Source organism: Pinus tabuliformis, chromosome Q (genome assembly GCF_031772625.1).
Source record: "Pinus tabuliformis cultivar Carrire ecotype Pingquan chromosome Q, CPIR1, whole genome shotgun sequence".
Taxonomy (NCBI): domain Eukaryota; kingdom Viridiplantae; phylum Streptophyta; class Pinopsida; order Pinales; family Pinaceae; genus Pinus; species Pinus tabuliformis.
The window spans coordinates 1,199,446,901-1,199,459,695 of record NC_142296.1 but is presented as its reverse complement, the minus strand read 5'-3'; the positions used below and the strand labels follow the sequence as shown (position 1 = coordinate 1,199,459,695).

General features: G+C 34.9%; 1 protein-coding gene and 1 pseudogene across 1 annotated transcript; one reads left to right on the top strand and one right to left on the bottom strand.

Annotated features, from left to right (window-relative positions):
* Nucleotides 1–3,021: 3,021 nt before the first annotated feature.
* Nucleotides 3,022–4,073, bottom strand: LOC149224082 (glyceraldehyde-3-phosphate dehydrogenase GAPCP2, chloroplastic-like). The gene is made up of 6 exons (XM_089388073.1): nucleotides 4,053–4,073; nucleotides 3,816–3,928; nucleotides 3,620–3,719; nucleotides 3,361–3,421; nucleotides 3,258–3,268; nucleotides 3,022–3,198 (listed from the first exon to the last, which is right to left on the bottom strand). Exons 1-6 carry the CDS (start codon nucleotides 4,071–4,073, stop codon nucleotides 3,022–3,024), a joined length of 483 nt encoding a protein of 160 aa, XP_089244199.1.
* Nucleotides 4,074–9,108: 5,035 nt separating this feature from the next.
* On the top strand, nucleotides 9,109–11,102 carry LOC149224081 (pectinesterase-like; annotated as a pseudogene).
* The last annotated feature ends 1,693 nt before the right edge of the window (nucleotides 11,103–12,795 follow it).

Here is a 12,795-nt window from a genome sequence, read left to right as displayed (position 1 = left end):
TCATTTTCTGCCCACACTGTGCAAGCAACCAAATAACAGATGCCAACTGCCAAAAAATTTCCTTCTAAGGTTTAAGATGCAGAAAAGAAAACCCAAGAACTGGAGAACCGGAGATCTGTTTATCAAATAATGTACCTTCATAGTGGTAGCTGGATCGCCTGAAAAGAGTTCTCGGAGCTTGGCAAGCAATCCATTGACAAATGAAAGCACCAATCTAATGATAGAAAGTGCATAGGCCTCACTAATTGCTTCATAATTTACAAGGCTGCAGTCTTGTTCAAGTCCCCTGGCCAACATTAAATCTCATAAATCAGTACTTATCAATCTTTCACTTGGATCATTTTTTTAAAGCCTTGGAATAAGACACAAGGCATATGTGAACAAACAAATAACAGATTATCATACCAAGCCATTGAAACAAGTGGTTGAAAAAGTAAAAAATCCAAAAGAACATCTATGCATAACAATATAAAGCTGCTTCAGCCATGTGATGTAAGTTTGTTGTCTTTTCCCTTTAGAAAGGTTGGACTATGTGCTAGGAATTCAATTATGAAAACAGCACAAGGCATATAGGCACAAGCAGATTACAAATTATCGTACTAATCAATTGAAAAAAGATCTTGGAAAAGTACGAATCCCACAGAGCATCTTCAACCATATGCCATATGCGTTAATAAGGTACAAGGCACATGACCACAAACAGATTTTCTATTACCATACCAAGCAATTGAAGAGGTTGAAAAAGTACAAATCCAAAAGACCATTTATGTTCAACCATATGCTGGTTGAGCCCTGTGACGTGAGCTGTTTGTTTGTGTCTCTGCCCTTAGATTGGGGAAGTTTTAGAACTTCACTGCTAAGCTTTAAATAGATATTTTTGAGCAAATTTTTATGTAATTTTTTACTCCATTAAATAGTTCTATTGTCTCTTCAATTCGAGGTTGATGCAAATTATAGGTACATGAAAGTATATGGACGTTTAGCTGTCGAAAGAGGACTTGATTGTGTGCTAAAAGGAATTTGATTTGGAAAATCTAACATCCACAAAGAAAATTTGAAAAAAAATACAATACCCACGTAGTAAATCTGGGAATAAGCTATACCCACGACACAGATTTTTTCGATTTTTGCCATAAAAATTGCACCCACAAAGGAAAAATAATACAATGCCGACTCACCAGCACGAGATAGCCTGTTAGGCCGAACGCCCAAGAGCAGAGATCCTAGTCTTCAGTGTTTAAGAGAGCTAAGTACAATTGGATAGTCACATGCAAAGGTGTTTCACCAGAAAAAACAGAGTGCTAATTGCCATATTGGACCGCAGGTTGCACAATGTATAGACCTCAGAGCCAAGAGAGAGATTAAAAAGAAAAAGAAAAAATGTTCTACAGGGGCAGATGTAGGCAAGCAAGAGAAAAAAATTGAGCTCTACAAGGACAGTTGAAGACAGGCCTTGGAGCAAACCGATCAATTAAAAAGACAGAACTTAGTTGTCCTCAAGATTGGATTGAACACAGACACTATAACTCAAAAACCTGATTGACATTATGGACAGATAGTGTACATTTTGTGATCACATTGTCCGTTGGTTCTTGTATACAGTCTAAGGGAAGAAGAGAGAATCACAGAGTATTTTGTTATTGACTGGATTGCCATTGTGTTTCTAGCTAGTTGTGTGCAGGTTCGAACTAAGAGAAGGCTCACTACTAGGAGAAGACAGAAATCCTTATATGGCAGTGGACAAAGAGCTAGTTTCCTTTCTAAACACATCAAATAAGAAGCTTGAGAACAGAGCCCAAAGAAGACTTCCACAAGGACTTATGTTGGTGAAGCGAGTGGGCTATAACTCACTCATTTACAGATCACTGGTGGAGCACAAAGCCACAATGGTGTCATAAAATCCGACTGCATATAATTAGCTAAACAAGATACCTCTAGAACTACAAGTTGCCAAGTATCCTATATTCAATGATGCTGATTATTTGATAGAGCAAGTTTGGGAACTACAGAGACACTTGCAATGATAGCAATTTCAAGACTTGTTTAGTCATACACAGGACTGACTATCCCCCTAGTAACCCAGGATACAAACTATTCTACAATCGTTAGGTCATCACCTTACAATGGTATCAAAAAAAGCAAAATGCAAAAGATAATGAAGAACAGATCCAACAAGGTGTAACCTCCAAACCACACTGCCTTACCAGTTAACAACTTCTTTAATCCCTTTTCCCATTAGTAAATTGATAAATATCTGCCTTGGTAAAAGTAAACTGTAATGAACTACTACACATATTTTAGAATATTATAGCCTCCAGAAATAAGTATATAAAAGAATTCAAACTATAAAGCATAGTCTGCTGTTGGAGTAAAAACAAGGAGACAATCAGTGAAAATTATTGGCCACTCAAACAAAACCATCATATACACAAGTTAAATCTGAAGGAGTAAATAAAACTGACAGGAAGGGAGTATACCTCTGCTGTCTTTTCAGTCTCTTGAATAAGAGAAGTCCATGCATTAAAATCTGCTGAGTTTGCCCTTACTATGTTCCATAACCTTTCTTCTTCAGTAGAGATGGCTGCCAAAAGAAAGTAAAAATATATCAGCTATAATATATAGAGATTCAAGAACGCCACCTAATAAGAAAATTATGCATGCTCTTGTTCTATGTTTGAAGACAATATTACGCATATCCTTCCTATGTAAGCTAACATCAGCCTACCTAAAACTCTATGTCCTCTCTAATTTGACATCTATTATCTACAAGACAAAAGCAACATCATACAACAAGGCAAAATCAAGGCTTTAATACAACACATTATAATACTAATCAAGGTTTTAAAATATGATACTAAGAGTGATCAGAGAAGAAGCATAGTTAAGGCTCCAAGATGATTAAGAGTAAAAATATGACACTAAGAGTTATCAGAGCAGAAACCATAAGCCATAATCAAAGCTTAATTAAAGATGACACTAAGAGCACTCAAAGCAGAAACTATTTTGGAACAATATAATCTTTTATCGTGGCAAGGTAAAAGGACAATACTTCATTGCTGCTTTTATATCATCGTAAGATGCTGGTTTCTCAAGGCGACATGTCAGATCCACAACTGAGACATTGGGTGTTGGTACACGGAAAGCCATTCCAGTTAGCTTTCCATTCAACTCTGGAAGGACCTTCCCAACTGCCTGTAGCTATTTATAGAAATTTCATTTCTTTGTCAGATATATACATTTAACAAAAAACAAATTACAGGTACAAGAACTGAATACACATCAGATAATAACATAAGAAATTCATAACAACTTTATTATCATTTTAAATTCAGGACTTAAAACAAAGAGGCCCATGCCTACCTGTTGTTGCATGAACAGTGGTCATGAGGGCCTCAGCAATACCAAATTCTTCATTCACCACCTGTAGCCAGTCCATGAGTATTCGTTTCAGTTTTTACGGTGAGCTAATTTTGACACATAGTTATGACTCAATGACAATGTTTGCAGGAAGTACATTTGTCGATGGAAAAATATAGATGCAACAATCTTAAGTACATTTGTCGATGGAAAACTATAGATGCAAACAGAAAAAATACAAAAATTACCACAAAAAATATACCTTAAGATGTGCATAAGCCTTCTCGGTTGTTGTAAAAGCTCCAGATGATTCTACAACATACTCAGCTCCATAGTTACCCCAGGGAATCTCTGAAAGATCCCTGTAGCAGTGGTTTCCAAGAGATCATAGCATCATTATTCTCTAAATCATAATTATCAGTGTTTATTTACACATTGGTTAATGTTAAGGGGCATACCTTTTAGAATTGACAGTAATACTGTGACCATCAATTTCAAGAGTCGTATCATCAACAATATTCAAGCTCCCTTTGTATACCCCATGAGTTGAATCATACTTAAACATGTAAGCCTGCCAGCCACAACCGCAAAACAGAAGTTTAGAAAAGAAAAAACGAATAATTAAAAGTTATATAAAAAATTATTAAATAAAATAATATGACAATTAGAATATATAAATATATAAAAGTCGCCACAGCTGGACCGCTGGACTTCATGCTACCGCATGGATACCAAGTGTCGCGTTACCTGCACCCTAAGATCGCCATGATCGAGGTTTCAGCCTCTGTGTTGATCCTGACGGTACAGAAAAGCCAGAGAACTTTCCTGCGCGTCTTTCTGCCTTCATTTTCCAGAGATAATTGGTATCTCAGACTGTCGGCTCCCGCTCAGAAAGGCCTTGCCCTGTTTAATTTAATCGTCTTCTTCTGGGCTTAGATGTGACAGAGAATTCTAGATTTTAGGGGTGCCCTGTGTTCGATTTTGCGATGGCAATGGAGAAACAGAAAGAGACAGAGAAGGAATATCCAGGCCCTGGATTTATTTCAAGCTGCAAGGGAGCTAAATTTTTCATGAAGACGATTATAATTATGGGTTTTTTTCTTATAGCAGGCCACTATTTTCTATTTGGAAGACAAGATTTCTCCTCCTGTAAATCTCTGGCACAAGCATTTCTCCAGGGAGATTCGAACCCTGGTGCATATAGTGTCGAAATCAGAAAAACAGAGCTGAAGGATATGATCATGGCAAGTAAAATGCATAATACTAGTATTGTCATGAACAACACCAGCAGAATCACTGAGTTAATTCATGTGAAAGAAGATCCGAACAAGAGGGTGTTTCGTCCTTATGGGAGCGCTGCATACTTGTTTATCCAAATGGGCGCTTACAGAGGAGGTCCAGCCACGTTTGCTGTAGTTGGGCTCGCTTCCAAGCCTCTCCATGTTTATGGAAAGCCACGATTTGAATGTGAATGCATCCCCAAGAATTCGTCTTCTGGAAGATTAATAAAGGAGAGCTCATTCTTCACGCAATCCATGGCGACGAGTTTGGAAAACCAGAGAGGATCGTTGCTCTCGAGGAAGAAAAAGGTAGCTACAATGGCTCTGTTTATAGCCAGGCTCCTCCCTATGATTATCTCCACTGTGGTTCCTCCATGTATGGTGACCTGAGTGCTCAGAGAATGAGGGAGTGGATGGCTTATCATGCCAAATTATTTGGGCCTAGGTCGCATTTTGTTTTTCACGATGCAGGTGGAGTGCATCCCCAGGTTAGAAAGGTGTTGGAGCCATGGATCAGGGTAGGTCGAGTGACATTGCAGGATGTAACAGAGCAGGAACAATATGATGGGTATTACCATAATCAGTTCCTTATTGTGAACGATAGTTTGCACAGGTACAAATTCATGGTGAATTGGACTTTCTTCTTCGATGTAGATGAGTATTTGTATATTCCCCATAGGAAAACACTGAAAGCAATATTCCATGTCCAATAAGCTTTGCTTGCAGAATAAACTAGACAGCAGCTCGGCCAATAGTACTTATTCCAGGTAAGACCCATTATATTTTCAATTAAATAGTAGTAAAGATTCGATTATGGTTTTTGGATTTGAAATTCAATGTGATAATTCTGTTGTGCAGGGAATGGGGATTTGAGAACTTACATTTTGTCATGGATTCGATACAACAGGTCGCAGGTTCGAAGCCCCGCAACCGACGTTTTCGTGAACCAGACATTTGAGGGCCTCACGACCTGCCAGGCCATGCGAGAGTAGAATCCAAGGTACGACATTAACGATTTAACGCCTGGAATTAAACTCGTTGCGCCCCTTCGCTGCGCGTGCCCGACTGCTAAACAGGTCGCCAAAGGCATCAAGCTTATTCTCTCCTACATCGCAGATCCGGACGACAATGACGATATAATCACAGAAAAGTTCAATATAGTTCATGCAGATTTCATCTCACAGCTGTTGAACCATGGTGCATCATGGCATGCACCAGCTGCCAATGCAGGACATTGTAACAGGGAACATGGAGCTTTATTAAACCTTCGCATACCCGGGCGGAAGTAATGCTAACATTAAAACCAGACACCCGTGACGGTTAGCGAAAATGCACCGCGCTTATAGCTTTTAAGCTATGGTCGAGCCTCTTCCGCCTCGGGAAGAGGCCAAATAAGATGGCCAAGCTAAGGTGGGAATGAAACTTAGGCATATCCCCGCTCTAACCGCCGTATAACAGAGAAGCAAAGGGGTGAACTAATGCTAAGTAGGGTCATAACGATTACTATAGTCCCTGCCGGATGCCAGATGGCAGGGAGTAATAAAACAAAATAACGAAATCAATAAAAACATAGTGAACAATTGCATGGCAAATCGTCGACACCAATGTACGTTTCTGGTCATTGTCAGTCATAAAACAAAATAACGAATCAATAAATGTGGGGAAATTTAAAATTTAATTGAAACTGCTTCCCATCTTCATAAATGCTCGAAGGAATTAGAAGGTGGCGAGCACTGCTGTCGAAGGCACCCCACAATGCTCGTTATCACCCCATGGGGATACTCTATGATGTCCATTTTACTTTAACTACGGTAACAAAACTAGTGTAACAATATTTATAATCGTTGTTATAAATTTTTAATTTAATTTTAAATAATTTGACCTTTTCAATTTTTACATTTTCATTATTATTTTTATTTAACTCCATGAAAATTATTACATAACATAAAATGACATTATAATTTCCTTTTTATATTGGGCTAGAGAGTGTCTCTAAGCACAATCCCCATTAATGTTTAGTTACGTAATAAATATCAAGATTAGTTGACATAATTTATACAACTACATTGAGAGTAAGTTTGCCTTTATTTCTTTATTTTTTAGACAGTTAAATATTTATGATAGCTCTTGAGATATAACATGTGGGTTATATACATGCATACTAAGTTGATGTTTACTCTTATATATGAACTAATACACAAAAGTTTTTTCGCCATACTAAGCTGATATTTATGCTTATATATGAACTAATCTACCCAAGTTTTTTGTCCTCACAAATGCATCATGGTACTTCTGAAATGACACCAGACATAGTGCATGGATTGAGAGTTTAGAGGAGTTGTTTTTCTTTTAATGTTTTTGGATAGTTAAATATTTATGATAGCTCTTGAGATGTAACATGTGTCTTATACACATGCATACTAAGCAAATGTTTATGCTTATATATGAGCTAATCTACCTAAGTTTTTTTGGCCTCATTGAATGCATCAAGGGACTCCTCAAATGACACCATACTAAAATATTGATGTATTTTTATTTGCTAGATAAAATCATGTTTTCTTTGCTAGGAAAAAATAAAATAAATATGAAAATTCTTATAAATTTTTGAAAAACTACTCGTATATAAATATATGTTCAGCTAATTTCTTAATAATCATGTTCATAAACATGGAAATTATCATAAAATTCAGTAAAACAAACAATGATATTAATTTATGTTAAACATTCAAATTATTATAAGTTTTAGTAAAACAATGATATTAACTTATGTTTGAGTTTTAGTATAGTATTAACACATATTTAAATTTTTTTATGATATCAAATAATAACATTGATGAGAAATGGAAATTAGTTATTAAATTTAATATTTTACTTTGAAATTTTTATTTATTAATAAACTGGTTTTTAAAATTAACATTATTACTTTAATAAATCAAAACATATTTTGTTTTTTATTTAAATGTTTTTGGACCTTTTTTGTAGAGAGTTAAATATTTATGATAGCCCTTGAGATGTAACACCTGTCTTTGTAACATGTGTCTTCTACACATGCAAATATTGATGTTGACATGATTTAGACACAATGCATTGAGATTTTAGAGGAGTTATTTTTTTTAATGTTTTTAGACTTTTTTTAGATAGTTAAATATTTATGATACCTCTTGAGATGTAACATGTGTCTTATACACATGCATACTATGAAGATGTTTATGCTTATATATGAGCTAATCTACCTAAGTTTTCTGGCCTCACGGAATGCATCAAGGTACTCCTGAAATGACACCATACTAAAATATTGATGTATTTTTATTTGCTTGATAAAATAATGTTTTTCCTCCTAAGAAAAAATAAAATAAATATGAAAATTATTATAAATTTCAGAAAAACTACTCGTATATAAATATATGTTTAGCTAATTTCTTAATAAGTATGTTCACAAAAAATATTAATACTTTATTAGGTGATAACATGCAAATTATTATAAATTTTAGTAAACAATGATATTAACTTATGTTTGAGTTTTAGTGTAGTATTAAATGATATTAACCATTTATTATAATATCAAATAATAACAAGTTATACATTGATAAAAATTTAATAATTAATAATTAAATTTAATATTTGACTTTGAAAATTTTATTTATTAATAAACTGGTTTTTAAAATGGACATTATTACTCTAATAAATCGAAACATATTTCGTTTTATAAAATTACTAAAATATTAAATCTATTTAATAAATCGAAACATATTTCGTTTTATAAAATTACTAAAATATTAAATCTATTTTATAAAATTTATACTGGTCACACAAACAAACTCAAAATTATTAAAATATTAAATCTATTTTATAAAATTTATACTTGTCACACAAACAAACTCAGTTACGGATTGATAAAAACAATAAATATCAACATTTTTATAAATCCCCTAAATATTGAATTTTGATGAACTGTTCAAGATATGACCTCTTTGCCGCTAATTAACATAAAGATACACGTATAGTACTATACATCAAATCAACTTTATTCCATTCCATGAACAATAAATCCGAAGCTTATGACCGCAGAACTAAGCTGACTATAAACAACAACAGAACTGATTGCGTTTTGATAAAACGAAGCAAAGCAAGTCGAAGGCGATGAAAGGAAACCCATCTATGACTTTGATTTTGTGAGAATTATATGCAATCGTCCATCACGCATGCCAGGTTCAAATCGGTCTTATTCTACTCAAGCGCCGTTGTATTTCGTGGCGCATGGATTACGTATTATATAGAACGTTCATCAGCCATCTATGTTTGAATCCGACGGTATTCTATTCGAAGATAACAACGATTACACGTGCTCTTCTCTAGCTTCTAGGCAAAGGCAGCGCCGAACTCCTTTGACCCAGTGATCAGTAGCCACAAACCAGCCACGCTATAAGAGTGGATCTATGCTTCATGCAGAGCACGTCGCGCTAAAGAAAGCCTGTTATTTGTTTCAGCAATTTTGATAGCAGAAGAGTTAACAATATTCAGCATCCTTGCATTTAAATTCTAGTATAGCTCAAGGTTAAAAATCCCTTAGATCAGAGATGCAGAAATCGAAAAACCCATCTGTGCTTGTTGTCTTAACGTCAATAATACTTCTCGTTGATGTTATTGCCGTGGCACTTGGGGCTCCGGTTTATTCGAGTGAAAGCTATGACGACCCTCGTGGTGGGAAAACGGTGTCTAGTTCAATAAGGTCCGTTTGTAGGCAGACACGATTTCCTGAACGTTGTGTCTCGTCATTAGCTACATACGCTGCATACGAGACGGCAACGCTTGATAATTTGATGAATTTGATAATGAAAGAGAGTATGGAACGGGTACAACATGCTCACGATTTTGCTATGAGTTTAAACAAAAGTATCATGAATGAAAAAGAACTTGCAGCATGGCAAGACTGTGCCCAACTTTTTCAAGATACGATTGATCATCTCAACGTTTGCTTGAGTAACAATTCAATCAGGAAAGACATCCCAATTTGGCTCAGCGCAGCCTTGACAAATCAAGACACTTGTTTAAATGGTTTCCGTGATTTCAATTTAACAACTACGAGTAGCATAAGCCCTCCGCTGTCTTCAAGAGTTCTTAATGTGTCAGAATTATTGAGCAACTCCCTTTCCATGTACAAGCTTTCCAGCAGCTCTTCTGACAGCTTGAAAAACCGCCGTTTGTTGAGTTTTAAACCGAAGGAGGAATTCCATTCTCACTACGGTCGCACCGAGAAAGATGGATTTCCCCAATGGTAATCAGCAGCAGATCGAAGACTGTTACAATCATCCAGCCTTACCAGCCAAGCGAACGTGGTGGTTGCCCAAGATGGTTCTGGTAATTATCGGACCATCACTCAAGCAGTAAACGCTGCGCCTCAGAAGAGTAATAAAAGGTATGTCATCTACGTAAAGACCGGATTTTATAACGAGAATGTCCAAATATCGAAGAAGATGACAAATCTGATGTTCATTGGCGATGGCATGGATCGAACGGTCGTCACCGGAAACAAAAACGTTCAAGATGGTTCAACTACTTTCAACTCTGCAACTTTCGGTAACCATTTAAATCTATGGATCTTCTTAAAATTTTGATTATATTATAGATATGTGTTTATATGCAATTCTCAATAATCATTTAAATCTATGTGATTGCTATGGATCTTCTTATAGATACATGTTTATGTACAATTCTCAATTTCAGTGTCTGCTGTCCTTGTGATCTTAAACGACTAATTGTTGTGTGATAGCTGTTTCTGGAAATGGATTTATTGCGAGAGACATGACGTTCCAAAACACTGCGGGAGCTCAGAAGCACCAAGCCGTGGCACTTCGAGTAGGCGCAGACCTCTCGGTGGTGTATCGTTGCAGTATTAAAGGGTATCAAGACACTTTATATGTTTACTCCCTTCGCCAATTTTACAGAGAAGTAGATATCTATGGCACGGTTGATTTTATCTTTGGCAACGCAGCCGTGGTGATCCAGAATAGCAATATCTTTGCAAGAAGACCCATGAACCAACAACAGAACACAATTACAGCTCAAGGAAGAACGGATCCCAATCAAAACACTGGAATTTCCATCCAAAATTGCAAGGTAAGTGCAGCTTCTGATCTTCTAGCGGTTAAAGGGTCCATCAAAACATACCTGGGAAGGCCGTGGAAACAATACTCTCGAACTGTCTTCATGCAGTCCACTCTCGATGACTTGATCGATCCTGCCGGTTGGCTGGAATGGGACGGAAATTTTGCGCTTCAAACATTATACTATGGCGAGTACATGAACACAGGGGTCGGTGCAGTAACATCAAAACGAGTCAGTTGGCCGGGATTCCATATCATCACAAGCGCCACCGAGGCGGCCCGATTCACAGTCGGTCAATTCCTTTCTGGTAATTCATGGATTCCAGCTACGGGGGTTGCTTCTACGTCGGGATTGAATTGATGATATTTTTGTAAAATCGCATATTCATTATTATTTTAGTGCCACAATAAGTTTTTCCATTGAGTTGCCATGGAAGAGCAAAGGAAGATGCTGTCGTGTCGTTGATAACAGCCATCTATTTCGGTTAACACACCCATAACAACGAAGCGATGTTGATGTACATGGGACGTTAAATATTTCAGTTTAATTTAGAATGCCTAAGACCCTCCGATTTCAAGAATTTGTGAATGGTAGTTATTAGTGTTTTGATATTTATTATAAAGACATTTTTATGATAATCACGATGTTGAATGTGAGTAAAATCGGAATAAAAGAGTTCAGTAAAATTTGAATAAAAGAGGTTACAACACATGAGAAAATATAATTTAATATAACAATAACGTTAATTTGGTTTTTTTCCTACCATTCATTTTAAACATTATGTTCGTGGAGAGCAGGGTGTCTAATTCTTCAAATCATTTTGTTATTTATTTGATATTATTGATTTTAATTCGTATTTTTATTATTTATTGTATTTTCACATTTTTAGCTTTTAAAATAAGCTATATAATAGTTAATTTTAAAATTTAAAATGAACATATTTACTATATTTTCACTTTTTGATGTGTGAAATGCGTGAAAGGTGAGAGATGGTAATTTTTTTTTTATTTATTCTAAAAGTTATCTTTTTAAAGTATAATTTTTATATTTATGACATTTTTTTTTATAAGAATGATTTTTTTCCTCACGTTAACTTTAATAATTAAAAGTAGTTTTTCATGTTATAAACTTTTCAGAACATATGTTTTGGAAATTTTCTATTAATATTAGTATCCACATAAATTAAAATATATATGAACTAAGATTATTAAATCTTTTCAATATTATAGTTTAGAAAGTTGATTAAAGTGTTTAGAATATCTTTGTTTTTCAAAGAAAGAGACATATACGACACCAAAGCTAACATTTTGGATATAACCATAGTATTAGGATTAAAACATGGAAATCATAAATATTTTAAATACTACCAAATTATTTTGGGATAAAAATATGGTAACTATGAAGTGTTAAAAACATTATTTTATATATATAAAATATATATTAAATGATAATAATTGTGTATATAAAAGACATTATTTTATAAATCTCTTCTAAATTAGAATTAGTTACATCCCTTTGAAGACCTATATTTAAAGGATAATGTAACCAGGAACAAACCACCTCAAATTTAAGCAATGAAAATAAGAGATGTCTTGGATTGAGTTACATCATTTTAAGAACTTATAATAACTTATAATAGAACACCATGATATTAATCTAAACCAACCACTCCCCCACTTAATTGTAATGCTAAAACAAATGGTAGAAGCCTAATGTTATCATAAGTTAGTGTAACTAGGTCCTCTAGTGTTTTCCCTCATAAATTAAGTATTGAGATGTCATAAGGAATGGAGATCCCCAACTTGACTTAGAATTTGTATATGTGGGAAACAATGAAGTCCAAAATATTTACTAGAAGGTAATGAATTTTCTATTAGAATTCTAGCACATATTTGATAACTTTATATACAACAATGATTCAAATTAGAATGTATGGGATAACTAATATAAATTCCACAAATGATTGGATCTTACTAAAGAAAATTCCACACTGGAAAAGAGAATTTATTTTGAGCATATATTAACTCATTACTAAAATCACAATATGTTTTAC

Excerpts from the sequence above, each read along its gene's own strand:
- LOC149224082 (XM_089388073.1), bottom strand. The coding sequence starts at position 4,073 with ATGAAGTCCAGCGGTCCAGCT. Across the intron at positions 3,929-4,052 it reads TGAAGTCCAGCGGTCCAGCT|GCTTACATGTTTAAGTATGA; the intron begins GTGGCGACTTTT and ends TGTGGCTGGCAG. Across the intron at positions 3,422-3,619 it reads AGGCTTATGCACATCTTAAG|GTGGTGAATGAAGAATTTGG; the intron begins GTATATTTTTTG and ends GACTGGCTACAG.